Source organism: Fonsecaea pedrosoi (assembly GCF_000835455.1).
Source record: "Fonsecaea pedrosoi CBS 271.37 unplaced genomic scaffold supercont1.1, whole genome shotgun sequence".
Classification (NCBI taxonomy): Eukaryota; Fungi; Ascomycota; class Eurotiomycetes; order Chaetothyriales; family Herpotrichiellaceae; genus Fonsecaea; species Fonsecaea pedrosoi.
Window position 1 is genome coordinate 4,372,364 of NW_013550615.1, and position 23,107 is coordinate 4,395,470.

Sequence of the window (23,107 nt, forward strand, 5' to 3'; positions counted from 1 at the left end):
ATCCATCGTGTTGTACAGTTTCTTTTGCCGCCACCCTCGAGGGGTTTGGACTTGACTGGCTCCGTAACATGCATACATTCATCCAATAGCTCGAAATCATCGCTTGCGGTCGTCATTCGTGAAGATGTCCCTTTGCGGGACCCGGTTCCGTGTCGCTTCTATGCTCTCAAGACAGCCATCGCCTAGGTAAAACAGCACATCATCGAATCATCCATCTCTAGAATTGTTACAAGTCTTCAATCGACCAACTCCTCCATCTTTCCCTGGCGTCTATCTTTCTCCCCTTGCCCTTTTCGACCTTGTGTCTGTTAGTGTCGTCTGCATCCTTGTCTTTGCCCTTCGGTGCCTCATCAACCGGTGGCAACCACAACTTCGCATGGCCCACCGCATCCTCGCTCAACTTCCCATTCTTTCGCATGTTCATCTCACATACGAAAACTCGAAGGAAATCCCGATTCTCTCGGGGCTCGCGTGACCGCGGTTGACCTTCCTCTAGACCGTTTTCAGGATCAGCCCACAGGGTCTGCGCGGCCCGGAACTTGTTGCTCGGAGTGCCGTCAGGTTCGAGCCAAGTTGGTGGACTAGAAGCGTGTGCGGTGCGGATGGTCGAAGGGATACACGTCGCAAGTTGGACGATAGGTGGAAGTTGGGACACAGGGCTCTTGGAAGCGACAAACGGGGCCGTTTCGTTTGTGGGAGAAGAAAAGGCTCTCTGGTTTCTATACTTCTTCTTGATCTTGAGCTTGGGCCGAGCGTCCGAACCAGACGACGAGGCTGCAGCAGGTCTTTCATCGACCCAGAAATGCAGCTGGGCGGGAGAATCAGGAGGGACGAAGGTCCTTGGGTTCAGATACCTCCTCAGCGCCGCTGAAGGGGGTTCGTCTGAAGGTGGAGGGCGTCGGTCGTCGGTAAGGGAGGGTCTGAATTCAAAAATAGATCTTGTTAGGAACTCGTCTGGTTGTACCAGTGGAGACTGGCTAGTCAGATCGGACACGGTTTGGGCTGCAGACTTGAGAGCTTTAAGGGATGCCGTCAGACTCGATTTGAACGAGCTCTGTCTCTTATTGGGAACGATTTGCCTCCGTCTCATCTTTGTCGGTGGTGAAATAAAAAGTTCTGGCGTCGACGCTCCGCTAAAGTCCTCGTCCTCGTCCTTGGCCAGAAGGGGATGCTCGTTGCTGCAATCCTCCGAACTCGCCATCTGTCGCAATCGCTGGTCGGACGGAGACCTGAGAGTCGCGGGTGAAAGGCTGCTGAAGTCGTCGGGGGAAGATAGCGAAGGCATCGACTCAGTCGACAGCGATCTGGCGGATAGGATGCCAGGGTCAAGACTTTCACTCCCTGCAATCATATGCCCTCCAACAAGGCCATCGATATTTCCAAACAGTCCTTCGAATTGTGGGTTTGTCCAGCTGCCCGAGAGACTCCCATCAGTGCTGGGCGGGACATCGTCCCGTAACAGCTTACTGAAGTCTGCAACATAGTCACAGTCCGGCAGGCGTTGACTAGGCCTTTGCTTGGGTTTGCGTCGAACAGGGATAGTTGTTGATGTCAAGATCTCTTGGGCTGAGTGCTTCCGTCGTGGAATTTCCAACGAGTGAGAGGTGGCCACTGAAGGTGAGAAATGTCTCAAAGATTGTGAGGAGTCGACTGGCTGTCGAGGTGTAGTACGAGGTCGACTCTCTGCTGTCCGCACAGGTATCTTGACTGGATCTGAAGAGGGTCTGAGGGGGGAATCGGATGGCTCTTGAGAAAGACCCTGAGTGAGCGCTGATCGGGCTGGAGGTGGTCGAGGGGTGGTTTCTTGCGATTGTCTTCGGGATGATAACCTGTCCTTCTCTTTCTCATTGAAGTCGATATATTGTTGCCTTTGCGCCAGTGGGTTGTGGGCGAAGGCCCGAGGCACCATCATCATGGCGATGTCGGCTGGTTGGTCTCAGGGTGCGATATCTGGGTAGAAGGTATTTATTAGGAATATCGACATACGAGAGAATCGGATTCGGGGGGCATGCCGGAGCAGCCTAGAGTAGAGTGCGAAGCGGGTGAGGCGGGTGAGCCCTCTCAGGGGGCCTTTGTAGAGAGATAATGGCTGACACTCAAGTGATGTGGTAGCAATATCAGAGAGAAGGATAGATGAGAGGGAGATGCAATGGATGGCATGATGATGCAGCCCTGTATGGAGCACTGGAGCACAAGTATGGGGGCTCGGGGCGCAGATTGGTTTCAGCGAATGAATACTACGTGGATATGGAGGGTTGATGTTTTGGACTATTGCTGGTGCTGTGAGAGACGTGAATGTCGTGTGCTGGCTGAAGATAAGAGAAGAACGGCCATATCAAGCGAGGACGATTGGTTGGAAATGGGAGCGTTCCCGGAACTAGCCTCCAGCCGTAAGCGTAACCAGCAGTACGCGAGCACCACGCCGAAAGATGCCTGCGAGGACTGTGCAGCTGGGTTGGAAATCGAAGCCTTTGGGTCGTGGGATGATGAAGGTCCGAGGTGACGATGACGCTGGGGAGCCTAAGGAGGAGCCACCTGGGAGCCACCTGGAACCACAAAAGGGTCCTTCGGCCACTCGGAGGAACCAGGGTTTGTTTGCTTTAGGGGAGCTAGGCACATTTAAGGGGGTGGTTAAGGGTGCTTCCGGCTGGCTAGGGCTCAGTCAAGACTGACATTAGCGGCCAAATGCCTGCAACGGAAATCCACGCGGCCTATGACCCTCTGGCACCAGTAATTTGGGTACCATTCCACCTGGCACCAGAAGCAGGAACGAAGCTTGTGAAGCCACCCACCCCTGCGGTGCTTGTGGAAGAATCTTTGCATGGCTCTGCCGCACTTCCTTACTGCTCCTCCCCTTCAGGTCAACCAGGGTCCTATTATTTTCCACCTGCCATTACAGGCAACATCATCCCCCAAGAAACTCCTCATTCCTTCTTCATACCACGGAATTATTCATCCTGAACCTTTTCATCTGATCGAGAAAAGAACAGTGTCTTTCAGCGCTGGTGGTGGGCAAGGCCGTCGCCAACACTTTCCCGCTTGTCCACCTGTCCACCTGTTCCTGATTCATCGCTCATTCTCTCCACCCCATTACCTGATAGATGTTACGAGAGAGAAAAAAGAAACAGCGAGAACTTCTCAGTCCACTTGCTACTCGCTTTTCGTTCCATCGAGTAAGAATATCCACACCTGGTCTCGATCCTCGTTTTGGCCTCTTTCCGATGCCCGCAGGGCAACTCAGGGCAGACGAATTACTGTGACTTCATTGTGTCCAGCGAAGATCGGAACAATGGATCCGTCTTGATGGGCAACTATTGGTCTTTAAGAACTTCTCTTGGCGAATACTCGCTTCTGTGGGAGCAGTCGGACACACTGAGATTTTTGGGCACCACGCCTGTATTGCACCGCGGCACTACAGGCGCCGCATCGAAGGGAAAAAGATCTGCTAGTCGTCCTCTCACAAGAAAAGGAGGAGAAGCCCGCAGAGAACACAATAATCCTGCGCAGCCTGTGCCATGAACTCACTTTTCCTTGTACCAACCAGAATGAACAGGCAAGCGTTACACCACCTACGTGTACCTACGTACGTCCTTCGCTGTTCGGGGAACTCCCGCCGCAAAGGCCAGATCTTACCAGACCCAGATCCGATATTTTTCTTCTCGCCAACTTACTTGCCGGCGTCCCGGATCCACTTCGCTGCCCTGGCCTTGACCTCCTCGACCCGCCGTTCATCTCCTTCTCTTTCCTCAAACTCCATCCACCGTTTGAAGAAGTATTTGGCCTGCTTGGGCTTCAACTTGCCACCAAAAATTCGCTCAAACAACCCACGTACTTGCTCTGCATTCTCTTCTCCAAGCTTGAGCTCCAAGTCGAGAAGCACGTTGTACAGGTCAACCCGCTTGGGAAATGAACTGATCAAGCCTTCGAAGATCGTGCGTCCTCGCTCAGCTAGTCCGTGGGAAGATTTGAATTCAAGCTGTGCAAATTTCAAGGTAACGTCAAAGTGCGTGAATCGGGGCAGCGTCTGGAGCGCTCGCGGGAGGAGTGCCCGCCCTTTCTCTGCATCACCAACGCTATCGAATAAGAACTGCGCATAGTTCACCCACATCTTGGGATCCTGGGTGAATTTCTTCAACATGCGTTGGAACATGTCGTCCGCCTTGTCATGTTTTCCCGATTGGATATAGATGCTGGTTAATCGTGAGTAGATGTCTTGTGGATCGTTGTACTCGCACGCCCGCTTGAATATGGCATCAATGCTTTCGTCGTCTCCGTAGGCATTTTCCAGGTTGAGCAGAGCCACCCAGACATTCAGCTTTTCTTCTTCCTGACCGAGGCTGATGGCTTTTAAAGCCCGCTCGCCAATCTGCCGTGCTTGATCGGCATCGCCCAGGTCAAGATGGAAGGCCATGTACTGTAGCCAGAGGAGCGAGGAATCGGGCTCGCCCAGGAGTAACCGCTCGAAATCGTCCACTGATTGAGGTCCATCGACATCCAGGTCTGCTGTCCGGTCAACTTGGATTTGTGCTCGCTTCTTCCTCTTCTTAGATGCTTTGCTTGAATCCTCGGCTTCCGAATCAGATGCCTCTGCTGGTCGCTTGTTTCGTGCAGGTTCCGAAATGCCGTACCAGTCAAAACCTCCCACTGAGAGACCTTTGCTGTTGGCCGGCTTCGTAGCATCCCCAAGGACGTCGCCCTCTTCCTCGTGGTCTTCAGATTCCTGAGATTCTTCTTCAAGATTTTCATCAGCGTCCTCTGAATCTTCCGAATCCTGTGATCCTGCTTCCTCATCATCTTCAGAGTCTCCCAGTTCCTGGTCGAGGTGCGCGCCACCCTCCTCGGCTTCATCTTCTGACTGCGAATCACTTTCAGCATCTTCTGCCCCATCACCAAAGTACGAAGCTTTCATGCCGAAATTGATGCGACGCTTCGCAGTATCAATCTTCAACACCTTGGCCTTGACCTTGTCTCCTTCACTAAACAGCTTGCCGACATCTTCAACGCGTTGCTCGGCGATCTCGCTGCGGTGGCACAGTCCACGTACGTTCTCGGAATTGTCCACGAGAATGAAAACGCCAAAGGACTCGACTTTGACCACTTTGGCAGTCACAATATCCCCGACCTTCAAGTCGTTGAAAGTAAGGGGGGCTTTGTAGTCAGGTTTCAAGGCCGACTCCTTCAGGCTGATCTGGACGTGCCCCGAATCCTTGTCGACCATAATGACCCGGCCTCTTACAAGTTGGTCGCGCTGGAAGTGATCCTTCCACACCTTCAAATAGCTGTCCGACAGGTTACTAACGCGAGCAAACGCCGTGATGCCATGCCCCAGGGTCACAAAAACACCTTTGTCGGCCACATTACTAATGAACCCACGGACGATGTCGTTGACAGCGATCTGTTCGATTGAGGTGATCTCTGGGTCAGTAACTGCCAATGACGAGCTGAGGACTTTCGAAGGCCGAGTTGACAGGCTGACTTTCTTGTTGGGTGCATCCACGTTGACCACGCAGACTCGAAGGACATCATTTTTCTGGTACTTTCCGGGATTCACTTCAGCATAGTCATCAGCCATGTCAATCAACTCAACAACACCGACGACCTGGTCACTAAGCTGGACGACGATGTTGTGGTCGGTAGTCTTCGTCACACGGCCAGGAAGCACGAGCCCGATAGAGATATCTGCGAATGTCAGAGAGCTCGCCGTTCCGTCTGAACGTCCGGTCAAGTCCAAATGTCCCTTTTCGGTATCCACATTGAGTACCCGGACTCGCAAGGCAGAGCCTAGAGGGAAATTGTGTGGTAGATTTGCAGCAAGCGACAGATCGTCGGAGATGTCGATAGCTCGAATTCTCCCACGAATGGTGGGTGAAATATTAACCCAAACACACTCATCGGAGATGTTGTTGATAAAAGCGAGCCAGGTTGATCCAACCTTCATATCTTGTAATGTCAATCGGGCCTGCTCTGGGCCTGAGACTGAACTTGGTTTGCAGGTGAGTTCAAAGACAGTGTTCTTCCCTTTCCGATGTGTTAGTGGTAGAAATCTGTGATTTCTTGTATCATGCGCTCCAAGGACTCGCACGGGCAGTTCCTGCTTGGGAGAGAATTGCCTCAGTGGTTTCTTCCGGTCTTTGATGTCATTCCACTCGTCAAATACTTCCGAAACGTCGATGCGCCCTTGCACGTCCTTAGCCAATTCAACATTTATCTGTGTCTCTTTGACGGAGACGATCTTTGCTTTCGTGACTTTCCCGACCGAAAGATCTTTGAGGGTTTTAAGACTCTTATCCACGGGATCGACGAGCGTCGGGAAGTCCGCCTGAGCCTCAGCTCCATCCGATGTGTTGGACTCAGCTGCGGGGGCCTCTCTCATCGTAAGCCAAAAGCGAGGCGTTGCACCCCTGTAGTCAATAGAGAGGACTTTAGCCGTTATAGGTTGTAATTTGACCATGCCGAAGTCCGGTTGTTCTTCAGCCTCGACAGGCACTTGAGCCTTGGTTATGAGCCCGGTGATTCCAGCACCAAATCCCACGAATACACCATCCTCTGTTATGTTCCTCACAAAACCAGTGACAACCGCATTAGGCTGAAGTTGCTCGTAGCTTCGAAGCAGAGTGCCATTCTGCGCAGCTTGCACCAAACTTTGCTTGTTCGAGATCAAGACCAATCTCCTCTTCGCCAGAACCTGTAATATAAGCACATTTTCTAGCTTCTGCCCTACTCGGATTTTGCTGATTGCAGATTCGCGCTTCTTGTGAGAGCCATCGGCGATGTGATCGAGAGGTAGCCGCGCTATAGCATCGGAACCTTCTAGGCGCAACAAGACGTCGTTCTGAGATTTTTCAAAGACTAGGCCATTTGTTAGAGTGCCAGGTTGCAACGCTGCAAGAGTGCTCTCGATCGACGCGGTTGATGCATTAATATCTCTGCACGATACGGTCAACCGCCTTTCCGAAGCATTGATGCTGATCGCGTTTACTGAAACAACCTGGCCGATGCGAAAATGTTCCGTGGCATCTTTGATGTACGCTTCACTCATTTCAGACACGGGCAGAAATCCTCTGACTTGGCCATAGAATCTGACAACTGCACCGAGGCGATCGACCTTAGTCAAGGTCCCAACCGTAGAATCGCCACTCTCAATATCTTCAAAGCGTAGCCACGGTTTTTGATCATTGTTCACTAGAGCTTTCTTGAGGCTGAGTCTCAGACGGCGCCGGATTGGGTCAATGGACAGAACTCGGGCAGTGACGGCCTGACCTTCCCTGAATTTCTTCTCTGGGTGCTTCAGATCAACGTCGGACATGTGGATCTGGGGCACGAGACCAACCAGGCCCTCTCCTAGAGTGACCAACAAGCCTTGAACACCTTTTGGACCGACGATCAGCTTTTCAATTGTACCTTGGACCACCGCACCAAGCGGAATGTCGTCGAATCTGAGGAATGGCCGTTCAAGCACACTCTTCTGGGCGGATAAGATGTAGAGATTGTCCATGGGGTTGTATTCAAGCACTCGCACCTTGTGTTCAGAGCCAAGTTTGAACGTGCCACTGGTTTCGGACAGAGTGTCGAGCTTCTTGTCAGAGAGACGAGATACGTGGGCAAAGCCTATGTTGTCTTGGCCTAACTGCAAGTAGACGCCCAGTCCAGGCTCAACGCGAATGACTGATGCTCCATCGATGGTGGAAGATAACGCCAGCCTCCCACTGTCCTCGTGGGCTGCCTCGTTCAGATCTCTCAGGTCGACGACATTGTCCAGAAGCGAGAATCCCAGCTTCTTCACATCCGAAAGCGGGAAATTGCAGATGAGTCGACCGGAAATCTTTTTTCCAACCTCGTATTTAGCAAGGAACGCTTGTCGATCCCTAAAGGAGCCTGAATGAACGACATCGGCTGTGGCATCCAACATGCCCATGATTTTTCCGGAAATCCCAGCGTCTGTGACGGCGCTGATCAGAATCTCTGCCTTTGTGCCTGGAAGAAAAGTGTCCACGGAGGGAGCAGACTTCAAGATTGGCGCTTTGGTGAGATCTGCTGACAGTTTCACCACTTTGTTGTTGCTGCTCATTTCGAGGACGTGACACAATAGGACAGCGCCAACTTTGATGGTCGACAAAGACCTTCCGTTAGGTAGCTGTTTCTTGGGAATGAACCCACGCACTTTGCCGTCTTCTAGTGCTAGGTCAACCACCAAGCCATGGTCTTCGACACTGCTCACAGAGACTTGGACAACAGCACCAGCGACGAGATTTGACTGATCCAAGCCGATATTGGTCAATGCTGGTTCGACGGACATCTCGATGCGCTTTCGCGCTGGGGCTTTGGACCCAACCTTGTCTTGCTCTGTGGAGGTCACCGCAACCCGCAAGTATTGGTGAAGTTGGAAATAACCCGGCAATGCAATGTCTTCCTCCTCATCTCTGTCGCTCTCACTGTCATTGTTCTCTTCATCATCCTGACCCAGAAGACCTTGTATCTTCTCGCTCAATTGCGGCGAGATCGCAGTTAAAGGCACGTAACCCACAAGGTTGTTTGGCAGGGCCACAGTCAGCGCTCTGGGGCTTATGGATGTGATCTGACCCAGTATGAGAGAGCCTGCGGTTATCCGTTTATAGCTCAGACCTCCAATTCGAACCTCTGGGTTTGTAGTAGATGCTGAGGACACCGATTGTTTCTTGTCTTTGCGGTGTTTTCTCTCTCGTTTCTTTTCTGGCAATTTTTCTCTGGGTATGTCGTCCTCGTCACTCCCAATATCTGCCCTTGCATTTCGGTCGCTGAACAGATCCTGCGAAGGCTTATGTTCGGTGTCTGCATCTTGGGCGGCCTTTGCTCGAATTTGTTTACGCTCCAGTGGAGTTAGTAGGCTCGCACCACCCCGAGGAAAAGCAGGTTGCTCTTTGGTAAGGATAGAGACAGGCTTCGGTTTTGGAGTCCTGTTCTGTTCCTGTTCCGCAGTCGTCGTTCCACCCTTCGAGGCGGAATTGGACCTTGGCCGTTTATTCGATTGCTTTACCACTGCATCTTCGGGTTTTCGCTTGGCTGAAACCATGGCGATGGAGACACACCAGTCTCAAGACATCAGCAATCAACGATTCAGCCGTACAGAAGAGGCCGAATTCGCCCTAGAATGTGATCTTTGCCTGCTGGTCGGGCTGTGTGTGATCATGGGGAAATTTTTTTGGAAGGGCAGAACGCAGTCCATGAAGAGATCCGATTCCACCAATTAAATCCTCGGATTCCGTAGTGCGGAGAAATTTTCTCCGACCAACGTCCGGCTAACCTTCCCGCTGTGGATCAATTTAAGACGCGCGCTGGACGTTGCTCGCTACTCGGTACGCGTCGCGAGATCCTCCAGGTCAACGCCTCCTCATACTTCTTCCCACCCGCCACCCAATAGCTTCCTTTCTTGCTCTCCTCAGTCCGACTTTTCTCTCTGCGTGTTAACTCTATAGAACAGATATGTCCTCCTTGAGCTGAGGGCAGAAGGAACTCGGATATCGTCATTGGACCCTTCACCCAAGCTTCCTTCCATGGACCATACACCCGAAAGGCCGGTTCGGTCAGAGACCGTCACATTTGCAGTTGCACAGAACGAGAACAGGAGTCCCCGTCGAAGTAGTCGTATCAAGAAAAATCCTTCCATCACGCCGAACCGTTTCACCCGATTTTTCACCCCAAGACTCCAGAATGCAAAGCGCGCTGTTCGAACCTCGCGGAAAGCTTTGCGAGAGCTTTCTGCCGTTAATCTCAACAGTCGGTTAGGAAGTAACCGGTCCTTGGGAATTCCTGTGGCCGAACACGAACATCCTCCCTCCAAAAAGCGAAAGCTCTCGTTCACGTCAATATCATCAATCCCGTCCTCGCCAATCAAGATCAACTGTGGGTTTCCCAGCAGCCTGGGCGTAGATGGTGCCGTGATAGATGCCACGGGGGACGAGGATGATGCTCTTTACCTGGGGACGGACGACGACGAAGAAGAGGAATTGCCACCATTGCTACGATATCCTCCAAGGGTAACTCGATATCAATCCATAAGCACCTCTACAGGATTATTGTCACGACAACTAGGCAGAAGAAAAGACACCCGTTTTGGTAACGAGAGCAGTCTCTGGCAGCATGAGGCTGCAAAATTCTACAGTCTACCGGGAGACCTCTTTACCAGTCCCTCGTTCGATGTCCAACCTCGAGCACTGCCATTCTGCGTTGCCAGTTTCAACCATCAACAATCTGTTGCCATTGGAAATGAAGATGGTCTAGTCGAAATATACCGAGCCTGGGAACGGTCTCCCGAGAACTCCGGAGACTTGCAGCTTCAGTCCTGCATGTACCCTCACGACAATGCTATAATGGACATGGAATTTTCGCAAGATGATCGACTTCTTGCAACAGCATCGGGAGACCAAACCTGTCGAATAATCGATGTGAACGCACAAACTTCTACTCACACACTGATCGGCCATATGGGATCCATAAAACGCGTGCAATGGCAGCCAGGCTCTGGGAGCCAAGTCCTTGCAACCTGCTCCCGAGACGGCAGTGTCTGTCTGTGGGATCTTCGGTGTGCCCAACCTGCAGAAACACTAGATATCATCCCTCTACAACGCGCGCCTGACTTTCTTACCAACAGCCAACGGGTCAACACTAAAGTCGAGATACGCGATGCACACACTTCTTGGGACAAGCTCAAACTTGTGAGTGGCAAGCGCCAAGTTGCTGGACTGTCCTCAAGGGTTGACTTTGCGGTCACCACCTGTGCATTCATCAGCGACACTCGTCCACATTTGCTTGCGACGGCTTCGGAGCACAACGCCATTATAAAGCTATGGGACATGCGCGCATCATATAAGCAACGGTCTGGCAGACCTACGCCAGTATCCGCGACTCTTGAGCCCGAGAGCCATGAGACACTTCGGCCGTTTGGTGTGACTTCCATGACGATGAACACTGACGGCTCCAGGCTGTATACTCTCTGTCGGGACAATACCATCTATGCTTATTCAACTGCTCATCTCGTACTTGGTGGATGCCCGGAGATGTCACTGACATCGAAGCCCTCACTGCGAGCTGCTCGCACCGCAGGACAAGGACTAGGTCCTTTGTACGGCTTTCGCGATCCCTCCCTGCGCTTGGGCTCTTTCTACGACAAACTCGCCCTCCGTCGTAAGACAAACGAGAATACCGAGCTCTTGGCAGCCGGTTCAGGCGAGGACTGTGCGGTGATTTTCCCCACCGACGAACGTTACCTGACCAAATCTGCACGTCGTTGTCCCCCAGCTCCCGCCCACCACAACACCTTGTCGCGCTCTACACGACCTCGCCTACCTCAACGAACCTCATCCGTCAATGTGCTTTCCAATTCCTTATTGGCGTCAGCTTCCTTGCACGACGTCAGCACCGAAGGCCAATGCCCCATTTACTACACGGGCACGCCGCTCATCAACGGCCACAGAAAGGAAGTCACTGCGGTCGCCTGGGTACATCAGAATGGGCAGTTAGTTACCGTGGCAGACGACTACTCGGCGAGATGCTGGTACGAGGATGATCCGGAAAAGGCGAGGGCGTTGAGGAAGAACACGGAACGAGACGGAAAGAGGAGTCAGAGCGGATGGGCGACTGTTCGGGAAGGGTATGATGACGATGATGATGACGACGACGACGAGTGACTCGGTCGACGGTCAAAGGAGGATAAAGGGGCAACCGAGAAGAAGTATTCTCCGTATCAATCTGCATCTGTGTTGGAGTCTGCAAAAAGTTGACGTGTTTTTGCTCAAGCCATGAAATGAAAGCGTAAGCGTGTGGCTCTCTTTGGGACAGGCAGGGAGATAAGTATGGGATAGAGATGATTTGTCTTTTAGGGAAATCCAGTCATGGTTGATTGGTCGGTTGGTCGGTCGATCACATAATTACACCATCAGTCAATCAAATCAATCAAATCAATTTATTCCTCAACTACTCGATCACTCGATCGCTCAATGAACGACACGTGTCGTGTATAAGCCAAGTCCCTGCCTACATAGGTACAGATCACCGAGTACTTATATATTGTCCTTGTACCGACCGAGTCGTTGTCCTTGTCTTTGCAATGTATGTATGTACTCAGGCATAGATAGATGTATGTGGGTAGGTAGCCTCGGGTGAGATATTACAAGCTACGACTCCCTAACTTGTTCTCGGTGCTGGGTGCCATCCTTTGAGAGAACCGGAGAAGTCTACGTATATTTACGTGAACAGAGGGGCAAGCGGCGGGGAGGTAGACAGGCAGACAGAGTCAAATCGAGGTCAATTCGAATTCCATGTCAGATAGCTCGAGCACACACTCCAATAGTCTGAGCCCTCAGACCACACTCTCTAATGGCCAAAGTAATGCGCCTTGTCCACTGTCTCAGCAAGGCCCGACTGCAGAAAAAGACCTGTACCATACCAGCTCGCGTAAAAATACAATTGCTTTTGTAAAGGTGTCGATGAATCCAAAACACAAAATGCCATACCCAATCGTCGTAACTCATTAGCTTGTGTCTATCACTTTTGTCCCTTAACTGTAGCCCGGTTCTTTGGTCGCGATTCTTCCCAGGGAGACGCCCATCAATGAGACAACCTGATCAAAGCCGCCTCACTGCACCACCACAGGTACATTGCCTTATCAGCCTCTTCAGTTCGGCGTTTTCCTGAAGGAGCTTATAATTCTCTTCCTCCACCCGTACTAATTGGGCCTTGTAATGCTCCACGGTTTCGAGGCTGCGCGCCTGCGAAGAAATAGACATGTGAGCTCCATCGCCAGCAGTGGCTGCCACGACGTTACCTGTGGCCGTGGCGAGAGCAGGAGATGTACCAGTGCGTCTCTTGCTTGACATTAAAACAGCAGGAGCATTGGGACCCGGACTGGAGCTTGCAGTGGAACGGTTTGTGGCACTGACACTAGACCCTGAGGTGGGCGGCCTCTTAACGGAGCCGAAAGACACACCCGAAGACGATGTAAGGGGTCTGTTCTCATCTGTTTTAGGCTGGACATTGTTCACCTGTTCAGGATTTTGTTCAGACAAGATACTTGATAGACCAGGCCTGGTGGTCTTCTGACGCCGACTCAGACTGCGTCCTAGGCTGGGAAAAAGGCGAGGCCCTTCTCTTTCCCTGACACTACCGGTCAACGCTGGGGCTTCTCTGACCGTTCCATTGGATCGCGTCAGACCGGAGAGCAATTTGGTTGGGGAGAGACCTTTTTTCTTTGCTTCGTGCTCGATGCGTAGAGAATCCAAAATGGTTGATGCTGCAGGTTCCATCTCGCAAATCTCAGCAATAATTTTTCGGGCTTTCTCTAGGGTTCGTATGGCCGCGGTAAAATTTGAAGGCACATGGGGAAGCATAGTGTCGATGTATAGGCCATATCTTGAGATACGCTGAGCCGGCTCCATAAGCAAGGACGGGGCCTTTTGGATTGAAGTGGTACCTTCCCTCAGAAATTGGTCGAGATTCGAGGAGACTTGAGAATGCAGGTCCAAGTATTGCCGGTAGGGCATGGGGAATTTAGGAAAGTGGTTCAATAGCACTTTGGCAAAACTGTAGATACCCATAGGGTCTTTGGCGTTGGCGATGAGCTGCGGATTCGCTTGTGCAGAGTCCAAAAAGGTCAAAGCAGCATCTTCGGAACAGTGAAGCGCTGTCTCGATATCATCCAGGAAAGCCAGATTCAAGTCCTTGATCTGGTCCAACAGAGAGGGAAACTGAATCATGGCATTCACGGCCTTTTGATTGCGCGAGCTCGAGAATTTGGAGCTCAGGGACTTTGGCGTACGGCCCTGATTCGTGACGAGTTCAATCAAATCTTGGAGACGGGTGATGTACCTGTCTTCGGTGTCCACAAACTCGCACATCTTAAACCGCAACGACTCTAGTTGCTGCACCGAGTGCTTTGGGTCAATTGTCGAGCTCGCCTTACGGGGTGCTTGCGTAGATATGGATGGAGAGCGTTTTGCGTGACCACTGGCTATCCTCTTGGATGGGGTGAAGGCGTGGTTCACGCGACCAACGTTATGACTACCGGCCTCGGGAGGTAGGAAAGATGGCCGGGTCTTTCTGATCGATGCTAAAGGTCTGGTGGGTGTCTGGGGACTTGCAGGTCTTTCCTTGGAAAATGGTCGGAGTGCCTCAACTATCTCCTCGGTGTTGATGACTCTGCACATTCGACACGTAACCTGAGCAGCATGTGTCTGGCCCCATTTCAGCGCTATCCCATGATGCACGTTCTCTTCAGCGATGGCATTTTTGACCTCAGCCGGCACTTCAGAGAAGTACCGACAAAGCGCAAAGGCAATCCCACGGGATACATCATCTCTTTGTTTGTCTTCTGGTAGCTTGTGGACCGCAGAGTAGTAACTGCTATTCGGGGCGACTGAGAATGCCCCATAACTCTTGAACCCGGCTGCTGAGAGGATGGTGGTTCGAATACGCGAGGTCGATGCCAGAGAGCCCACCGCTTGCACGGGGTAGTAGAAGACGAGAATTCGAGGCAGGTAGGGAGGGTCTTCGGCGTAGTAGATGGTGGGTGCTTCCCCAGGACTGAGAATGGCTGACAGGGCAGCTAGGTTGCCTGACTTCGACATGACGGCTGACTTGGACTCGAAGGAGATGGAAAAGAGGAGATGCGGCGAGTCGGTCAAGCAAGAGGATGGGAAAAGGCACGGGCGACCATTATCGAAACCGAGGGCGACATAGATAGAACGAGGATCAGACAAACTGATACACAAAAAAGACTAGGTTTATGGTTATCATGCGAGTATCAACGCGTTGGGAAGTCAATTGCACGTGTGTGTGTGTGTATATGGAGAGTGGGATATGAACGACTTCAATGCAATCCGGGGAGCTCAGCGCGAAGCAGTGGAGAGCGCGCCTGCCAGAATATTATTTTCTTACTGAATTTGGAATAGTCGTGCCGTTGGAGAGTTCAACGGTGATTTATTCTTCCATCCCGTTAAAGCCAGGTTTCACGTGAACGACGGACAATCCCGCCATCTGCATACGGCTCTAGATAGTCCGAGTAGCTGTGTAATGACTGATGACCCGGAGCATTCGGAGCGAAAATGATGCCGCTTTATTATTACTACGTATAGTAGCCACTGCCAGTCACCTATAGCTTATCGTGGTAGTAGTTAACTGCCTGATAACCCTAACTCTTTGATTACGGAATATAGCTCAAATGACACGACCGGCTCAACTCACCTGGCTTACTCTGTTCCGAACTATTTTGTCTGGCTTACAGGTGCCTGTGGGTACCTGAGGAGTGTTTCAATAATACCCAAGTACGCGACAGCCATTCACGTTTTCGCATAAACCCGGACGAAGCCTTCAATACCAAGTACCCCAAGTATTTAGCTCGCTAGTATCTGCACTACTACGTCTACGAGTTCCCAAAGTAGTTTAGTCTCTACGATCACGGGCCGCTGCCCCTCCTTCATTCTCGCCCCTCCTCTTCCTCCTCCTTCCATCCAGCCTTAAGCCACACATGATGGGGGGAAGCCTTTTCCCACTTATTTCCGATCCATAATCGTCACCACCAAAAGGGCCCCTGTGAAGAGTGGATGTAGACAACTGATTTTTCATATGCCACTCGGGTTTCGGATTCATCTTCGTGTCGTCATTGTCAGCACTGCCGGACTCCCTCCACCTTGTGGCTCCTTCTGGACTGAAAGCGGTTCGCCTGGAGACTGGTTGTGCTTCTCGAATTACCTACCGTTCTGCCTCGTTCCTGATCGTGAAATCTCTGCGGTTAGCTAGCCCCCGCTCAAAAGTCTTGGAGAGTGGCATGTGTCTGTTGACGGATCATGCGTGTTCCTCCCATCCACAACGTCAAAGGCTGGAATGCTCGTCACCATTCCGCCGCGTTTCCGCACTCCACAGCCACTCAGGGACGTCTTCTTACAGGTTTACAGGCTGGAGAACAGCCTCAGCCGTTCAGTGGAGTAAATTTAGACCTGCTGCTATTGGTAACTTCACGACTTGCCCTGGCTGGCCAATGGTCCAACCATTCCCGGGGTAAAAGTGGAACGTTTGTTCCAGCATATGTTGAGTTGTTATGTCCCGTGGATTCAAAGGTCATGATTCTCCTTTTCCATCTCTACCTACGTACCTCCCCTGTTGTGTTATAACTTGGACATCTCCCCCTGTCAGATACTATCTGTGACCCGTCCTCGATCACCCGATTTTCCCCAACCTCGTGACCATGGCCACCCATACTTCTGCTGGTGTGCCAATTCTCGACATCAGGAGCGACAAGTCGGACCATTCCCTGGTCGAATATCTCAAGCGGTCTCTCAATGCTCCCGAGGGACAGTCGCGCATGTTTCCAACCTTGCTACTCTATGACGGTACAGAGGTTCTCGTTGTTTGAGGCACACACTAAACCATTGTAGAATTGGGTCTGAAGCTGTTTGAGGACATCACCTACTTGGATGAATACTATCTCACCAACGCCGAGATCGACACTCTCACAAGACATGCCAACAAGATTGTCGAGCGAATTCCCGACGGCGCCCGTCTCGTTGAGTTGGGTAGCGGGTGAGTTACCCTACATACGAGATATATCGTGTTCAGGCTGACGTGGGATGGCCGATAGGAACCTCCGCAAGGTGAACATCCTCCTCAAAGCATTCGAGGAGGCCAAGAAAAATGTCGAGTACTATGCTCTGGATCTATCTCTGTCCGAGCTCAAGCGGACCTTTGCCCAACTGGACATCAATGCATTTCATCATGTCACTTTCCGGGCATTGCATGGTACCTATGACGATGGCCTTGCGTGGCTGAAGACATCAGCGACAGACGCTAGGACGACCTGTGTTATGACCATGGGGTCTTCCCTGGGCAACTTCACCCGAGAGGAAGCAGCTCAGTTCCTCAGTTCGTTCAAGAAAGTGTTGGCGGCTTCGGATTTTGTCATCGTGGGACTCGACGCGTGCCAGCAGCCTGACCGCGTCTTCCATGCCTACAATGACTCGTTGCATGTCACTGAACGCTTTTACCGCAACGGTCTCACTCACGCCAATAACATCCTGGGCTATGAGGCTTTCCGTCAGGATGAGTGGTCAATTGAAGGCATGTATGATGAGAAGCAGAGGAAACACCAGGCTTCGTATGTGGCCTTGAAGACGATCAAAAACAAGGACTTTTTCTTTGAGAAGGGTGAGAAGATTCATTTGGAGGACGCATTCAAGTACTCTGAAGCGGACCGTGATGCTCTGTGGCATATCGCGGGCCTCATTCCTCAGATATCTTACAGCAATAAGACCAACGACTATTGTAAGTTTGTGGGTGGTGAACTGAATTTCACACTGACAGCACTACGCAGTTATTCATCTCTTGTCACCAGCCACCATCAATTTCCCAAGCAAGCCGGCCGAGTTTGCAGCGAGCCCAGTGCCTTCCCTCGACGACTGGCGACAGCTTTGGGCGGCTTGGGATATAGTGACCAGGTCCATGGTCCCGAGGGACGAGCTGCTCAACAAACCTATCAAGCTCCGAAATGACTTGATCTTCTATCTGGGTCATATCCCTACATTCGCAGGTATGTGGATTTCTAACTTGCTCCGGCTTAATTTGACCACCGTCCAGACATCCACTATATGAAGGCCACCAAGGCAAAGCCGACAGATCCGGCTTATTACATGTCCATATTTGAGCGAGGAATCGATCCAGGTAGGTCCTCGACCAGCCAGTTATCCAGGATGCGCTGCTGAAGCTGCCTCAGATGTGGACAATCCCGAGGTGTGTCACGATCATAGTGAGATCCCAGACTCGTGGCCTCCATTAGAGGAGATCTTGAACTATTCGCAACGTGTTCGAGATCGTATCGTCGAGAGCATTCACTCTGGCCGAGCTTACACCGACCGCAAGCTCAGCCGTGGCCTATGGCTTGCTTATGAGCATGAAGCGATGCATTTGGAAACCTTCCTTTACATGCTGCTTCAGAGTGAGCGCGTTCTGCCACCTCCAGGACAGGATTTGCCTGACTTCGAAGCCATGGCTGCTGAAGCTCGCACGAATCGCACTTCAAACAAGTGGCACCGCATTCCTGCGAGCAAGGTTACAATCGGATTGGACGATGCAGAAAACGACTCCGGCCCTGAGAGGTACTTCGGCTGGGATAACGAGAGACCATCGCGCACAGTGGCTGTTCACGAATTCGAGGCCCAAAGTCGCCCGATTAGCAATGGCGAATATGCTCGTTTCTTGGAAACCACTCACAAGGATTCTCTCCCTGCCTCGTGGGCAGCCTCCAAAGCAGATACGGATCTCAATGGAACCAACGGCACGAATGGTGTGAACGGCCATGCCTCAGAGTTGCAAATGGCCAGTCCCTCGTTTGTCGAAGGCAAGGCTATCCGAACCGTCTACGGCCTTGTTCCTCTCAAATACGCCCTGGACTGGCCTGTGATGGCTTCGTACGACGAGTTGGCGGCCTACGCGGAATGGTCTGATGGACGCATTCCCACCATGGAAGAAGCCCGAAGCCTCTACCAGTACGTTGAGAACCAGGACAGCGTCTTGCAGAAGGTTACCAGCAAGTTGATTTCAGCCGTGAACGGGTGAGTCTGTGTGATAATGCACTGCGGATACAGAGCTGACCATGACAGCCACCTCTCAAATGACGGTGTCGAAGAGACGCCTCCAACAGGCCATCAATCGAATGGTGTCGCCAATGGGGGTGCAAATGGTAGCCCCTTGAACCCCAATGAGCTGTTCGTCGAACTGGCCGATCGCAACGTTGCCTTCCGCCACTGGCATCCAACGCCTGTGACTGGCAACGGCGACCGTCTACGTGGACAGAGTGAACTCGGGGGCCTGTGGGAATGGACCAGCACACCATTGGCGCCGCACGAAGGATTCAAAGCCATGGATCTGTATCCCGGGTACACGGCTGACTTCTTTGATGGCAAGCATAATGTTTGTCTGGGAGGCAGCTGGGCGACTGTACCGCGAATTGCATTGAAGAAGACCTTTGTCAATTGGTACCAGAGGAACTATCCATATGTTTGGTGCACGGCCAGACTTGTCAGGGATACAGTCGTCTGAATTGCGATGAAATGTGGACTGGAATGCAGCCGCCCGATGTTTCGGTTTGCTTGGACGGCTCCTTTTATGACCCCTTGCAAGTTCCTTACTCTGGCCTTTTGGCGGGAGATGTCTCTGGAATTGTCTGGCTTCTCTCCAGGACTCTGCAAATACCAGAGATGGCTCCTTCCTCTTGGTTGGTGGCTATAGCAAGTGTTTGATATCTTTAGGTAACGGCCCTGTGCGGTCAAACTCACTCATTCTGCTTGGTGCGAGATTGGACAAGCCAACACAAACCTCTCTGCTCATCCTTTCCTCCTGCTCTTCTTCCTATTTTCCAGCTGCTTGTGTTTCTTTATTCCTCTCCATGTTTGTCTTCTTTATCTCCTCGCAACCTCCTCTCGTCACTGTCCTCCTTTGCCGGGACCACACAGCTGACCATCTCCACCGAGTTGCAGTTGCCCGAAATGCCAATAACGACTTCGATCTCATATGCCGTACCTCCATCCATCCGTCGATCAGGTCGATTGCTCGCAAAATTCAGCGTCATACCATGTTCCTTTGTTCTGGGGAAGTGGCAGAGTCATTATACATACATCACGCAGACACCGCGTGTCTGTCGATGTCTTTGTCTAACATCCACTCTGACCCAGACACTTCCTCCTTTACAAATATCCTCCTTAAGCCGTTCAAATCCGATCGCCTCTCACTCCCTGAGCATTCCGAACATTCACTGCTTGGTGCTGCCGGACAGGCATACCGATCTTCACCTGATCCGCTTTGTTCCTCCTGCGTTCGCTGCCTCACCGCGTTCCCCTTTCCCGACTTGCACCACGAACTTTTCAGAAGATCTCTGCCCACACGCGACCTGCAATACAGTTAAACATATTGGTGCCCATTGCTCTGTCTGTGAAATACAGCAATCACACAGCTGAAGCACAGAAGTCGATAACCTTTGGAGTAACAACAGCAGAGCGGACTCTGACCATGGATCCAGCTGCGCCAAACAGTCCATTCAAATGGGAGGCCGCCTCTGGGCTCGGTAAGCAAATGACCTTGGGATATTACCCCTTGTTTCACAAGCCTTGCCACGACGTGGAGATGTAAGCGGAGAGCACAAGCTAACCCATGTCACATGTCCGCGCCTATAGAGCACAGCTGTTACCTCTGTTCCACGAAGATGAGCAACCCAAAGGCGCGTCAAACATGCTATGGCATCCACAGTATCCCTTGCTTTCGCTACCATCAGACCATGCACGCCATCGGCACAAGCCACAACTGCTTCTCCTGCATACAAGCCGATGAGCTGCATGAGAACAGGCACAGGAAGGTAAGTGACGGAAGCAACTCACAACATAGACCTTTCCTCCGCAGGGCATCACACAAAGGTGGTGGTGGTGACTGTGGTGAGGACAACTGGCATGTCACAGAAGGAATTGAGCCCGAGCAGCTGACGTTTGTGCTTTGCTGTACAATAAAGATTGCAGAGCTTCTCGCAGAGTACAGAATCGCAAATGGCAGAGACACAGCCAAACCAAGAACCCTGCTGCAAGACCTACCAGTGAATGTGCCTTTGATCCAGCAAGCTATCCAGCACCTCGATGTTGGCAATGATGACTTCGAAGTCGGGGAAGAAACCGACCAGGATGACGAAGCTGAGACCGTGACCGACACCACGACCAGCACGGCTGACGAGAATGACCAACAGCACATGCCTCCTACAAAATTGACCAAGGCTGAAGCTCGAGCGCTTAAAAAGGCCGCCAAAACAGCAAAGTCGCAATCCAAGGCAGCTAAGAATCAACAGAAACATGTCATCGGCGTCCGCACCGCAGATGTGTCATTTGTTGCTGAGGTCTTGCATGGCAACAATGCAGGAGCACGACCAGGAGCACAACCCAGAGCGACACATCCATTGGCGAGCGACAAGACCATCGAAGAGGTAATTGCAAGAAACATGGGGTTCATGTCGAGCATTCAGGAACACAAGAAGGCGTTGCTGTCCAGCATTGCGCAGAGGAGAAAAAGTGAACGTGAAAGGCGCAAGAGCTCGATCGCTGGCATATCCTACCACGGCGCCGGCGGAAAAAAGAGAAGATTCAGCGAAGGCCTGCACGACTGTGATGCCGAGGACGATGAGATGGAGGACTTGCTCGTTGCTGTTTTGGTGAAGCTTGGGGTTGATGGAGGCCATGCTCGATCGACTGGTTGCACCGCGAACACTGCAGTTGCCACCACCAATGGCGTCGGTGTGAAGAAGAATGGTGTCGGAGGAGGAATCAACAAAGCCCCTGCCTCTTCTCCGCAGCAAACTTCCTCTATTGTCGCGGCTCTCAAGGCTCTGGTGAAAGATGATCTGGAAAGGTTTGAAAACGAGCAACGGGAGACGTGTGTTCGCGCAGGTGGGTTCTGGAGATACGTTGGACGGCCAGTGTTTGAGCGGATGACCAAGATTGCACGAGAAGTGGATTGGAAGACGGGTGTGAAGCTGAAGGACATCAACAACAAGGAAAGGGACGGTTGAGAACAGGCAGAGAGATGTAAACATGCCGAGACAGAGTTCGTCGGTGGACAGATGGAGATATTTAGCGCAGAGGGAGCTGTGATTGAGTGAGTGGAACGGACGCGGATCTGAGGTGACTAGGACAACATGTTGCAAACTGACGGAGGAGGGAGTTGGAGACGTGTTTGAGTAGCTATTGCTTTCTTCTCTTGATGTTGTTCTTCATGCTTGCACAATTCTAACGGCCCGGGAAGTCCTGGAAGTCAGGCGCGGCTACCAGATGGTGCGCAAAAGGTTTTTGGATAAAGAAAAAGGCAAACAACATTTCGTGCGATCAAGATATGGCCATGATGAGGCTTCATCGTCTCGTGCGCGTCATTCTGAGCTCTCCATACATGGATGGTCCTATTCTCTTCCATTGCGGCGGCTGCTTCTATCCAACTCGATACATGGGGAGGATATAAAGCCGTCCATATCCATTCGTGAAGCGGTGGCCTGGTCTAGGCTGGTACATACGACGTAACACGCCTCGGAATGTCTGTCTTGTGGTCTGGCTCTGTCTCTGGGCGTGTGGAAGTGATCATTTTGGCTGTGGTTCTCTCTGGGCACAGTAATTCTAGGCCGAGGCGAGGCATCTGATCGCCTGAGTAATTCCCGGGCTGGTTGTATAGAGCGTAGATTGACCGAGAGAGACATGCCTGCCGCCCAGTGCCCAGTCGAGACCAACATTGAGTACCACCGTCGTTGCGGCTTGCTGCTATCGCCTCAAGAATACCGGACGGTACGTTCTGCCCATATTTTGTCCATCGTTGTTGTTGGCATTAGATGGATTGGTGCAAAATAGCCGAGTCACTGAGCCGTCGACTTTTTCAACCCTTCCCATCTATTCAACTCGCCGAGCCGACGGGAAGTCTGTCAAAGGTGATCTCGATTCAACAGATGCCACACTCTTCCTCATCCACCTTCCTTATCCACGACTCCCTGACTCTGTTCCTCGAATCCCAAAATCCTCCCCACCCAACCCCGTGGCTTGGGCACAGGACATTCTCTCGCCGACCTGGCCTCCTTTTCCAACAGCTCCGCCTCGGCTTGCAGTTCTCGAAACAAGGCTGCTTCTTCGTCTAGGTTCTTGGACGCGACCAGACCCTTTTGGAGAGCTTGCGGGCTTTTGCGAGGCGGTTGTTGTGGCTGTTGCTGTTGTTGTCCTTCCTGCCCGATCCGTGAAGCACGCTGATCTGGCGAGACCTTGCTGGGAGATAGATTGTCGGTTGGTCTGACCTGTCGTCGTCGTGGGATAGGGTTCCCGTCTTCATCCAGTTCTATCCGTGCTGAATCCGTCGCGTACCCCGTCCGCGGTCGAGGGCAGGGAAAGACGTGCGGGATGCCCACCACGATGAACGATGCGAGCAGCGTCCCCGCGAAAAGAGTCGAGGTTGCCGTCGAACGCGGGTGTAAATGCGGTGGCATTTTTCCAGGTCTTTTGTGCTAGGTTCTCCTGTTTTCTGTCCCCTCCTCTTCTCGTCTCTCAATGGAAGAGGTTTCTGCCCTGCTCGATGGTGCACGGGA

The 23,107-nt window shown here is 52.0% G+C and overlaps 7 protein-coding genes across 7 annotated transcripts; 3 read left to right on the forward strand and 4 right to left on the reverse strand.

The window, feature by feature from the left end:
* Positions 1-226: 226 nt before the first annotated feature.
* Z517_01584 (uncharacterized protein) lies at positions 227-1,915 on the reverse strand (the record flags this gene model as incomplete). The annotated part of the gene is made up of 1 exon (XM_013434543.1): positions 227-1,915. The coding sequence occupies one exon, from the start codon at positions 1,913-1,915 to the stop codon at positions 227-229; it is 1,689 nt and encodes a 562-aa protein (XP_013289997.1).
* A 1,752-nt stretch (positions 1,916-3,667) lies between these two features.
* On the reverse strand, positions 3,668-9,049 carry Z517_01585 (uncharacterized protein; the record flags this gene model as incomplete). Its single annotated transcript, XM_013434544.1, has 1 exon — positions 3,668-9,049. One exon carries the CDS (start codon positions 9,047-9,049, stop codon positions 3,668-3,670), a length of 5,382 nt encoding a protein of 1,793 aa, XP_013289998.1.
* A 481-nt stretch (positions 9,050-9,530) lies between these two features.
* On the forward strand, positions 9,531-11,663 carry Z517_01586 (uncharacterized protein; the record flags this gene model as incomplete). Its single annotated transcript, XM_013434545.1, has 1 exon — positions 9,531-11,663. One exon carries the CDS (start codon positions 9,531-9,533, stop codon positions 11,661-11,663), a length of 2,133 nt encoding a protein of 710 aa, XP_013289999.1.
* A 936-nt stretch (positions 11,664-12,599) lies between these two features.
* Positions 12,600-14,597, reverse strand: Z517_01587 (uncharacterized protein; the record flags this gene model as incomplete). Its single annotated transcript, XM_013434546.1, has 1 exon — positions 12,600-14,597. One exon carries the CDS (start codon positions 14,595-14,597, stop codon positions 12,600-12,602), a length of 1,998 nt encoding a protein of 665 aa, XP_013290000.1.
* A 1,616-nt stretch (positions 14,598-16,213) lies between these two features.
* Positions 16,214-19,059, forward strand: Z517_01588 (uncharacterized protein; the record flags this gene model as incomplete). Its single annotated transcript, XM_013434547.1, has 7 exons — positions 16,214-16,358; positions 16,404-16,548; positions 16,607-17,286; positions 17,336-17,551; positions 17,599-17,682; positions 17,735-18,572; positions 18,621-19,059. 7 exons carry the CDS (start codon positions 16,214-16,216, stop codon positions 19,057-19,059), a joined length of 2,547 nt encoding a protein of 848 aa, XP_013290001.1.
* Positions 19,060-20,025: 966 nt separating this feature from the next.
* Positions 20,026-21,562, forward strand: Z517_01589 (uncharacterized protein; the record flags this gene model as incomplete). The annotated part of the gene is made up of 3 exons (XM_013434548.1): positions 20,026-20,080; positions 20,190-20,368; positions 20,519-21,562. 3 exons carry the CDS (start codon positions 20,026-20,028, stop codon positions 21,560-21,562), a joined length of 1,278 nt encoding a protein of 425 aa, XP_013290002.1.
* A 933-nt stretch (positions 21,563-22,495) lies between these two features.
* Z517_01590 (uncharacterized protein) lies at positions 22,496-23,008 on the reverse strand (the record flags this gene model as incomplete). The annotated part of the gene is made up of 1 exon (XM_013434549.1): positions 22,496-23,008. One exon carries the CDS (start codon positions 23,006-23,008, stop codon positions 22,496-22,498), a length of 513 nt encoding a protein of 170 aa, XP_013290003.1.
* Between the last annotated feature and the right edge of the window lie 99 nt (positions 23,009-23,107).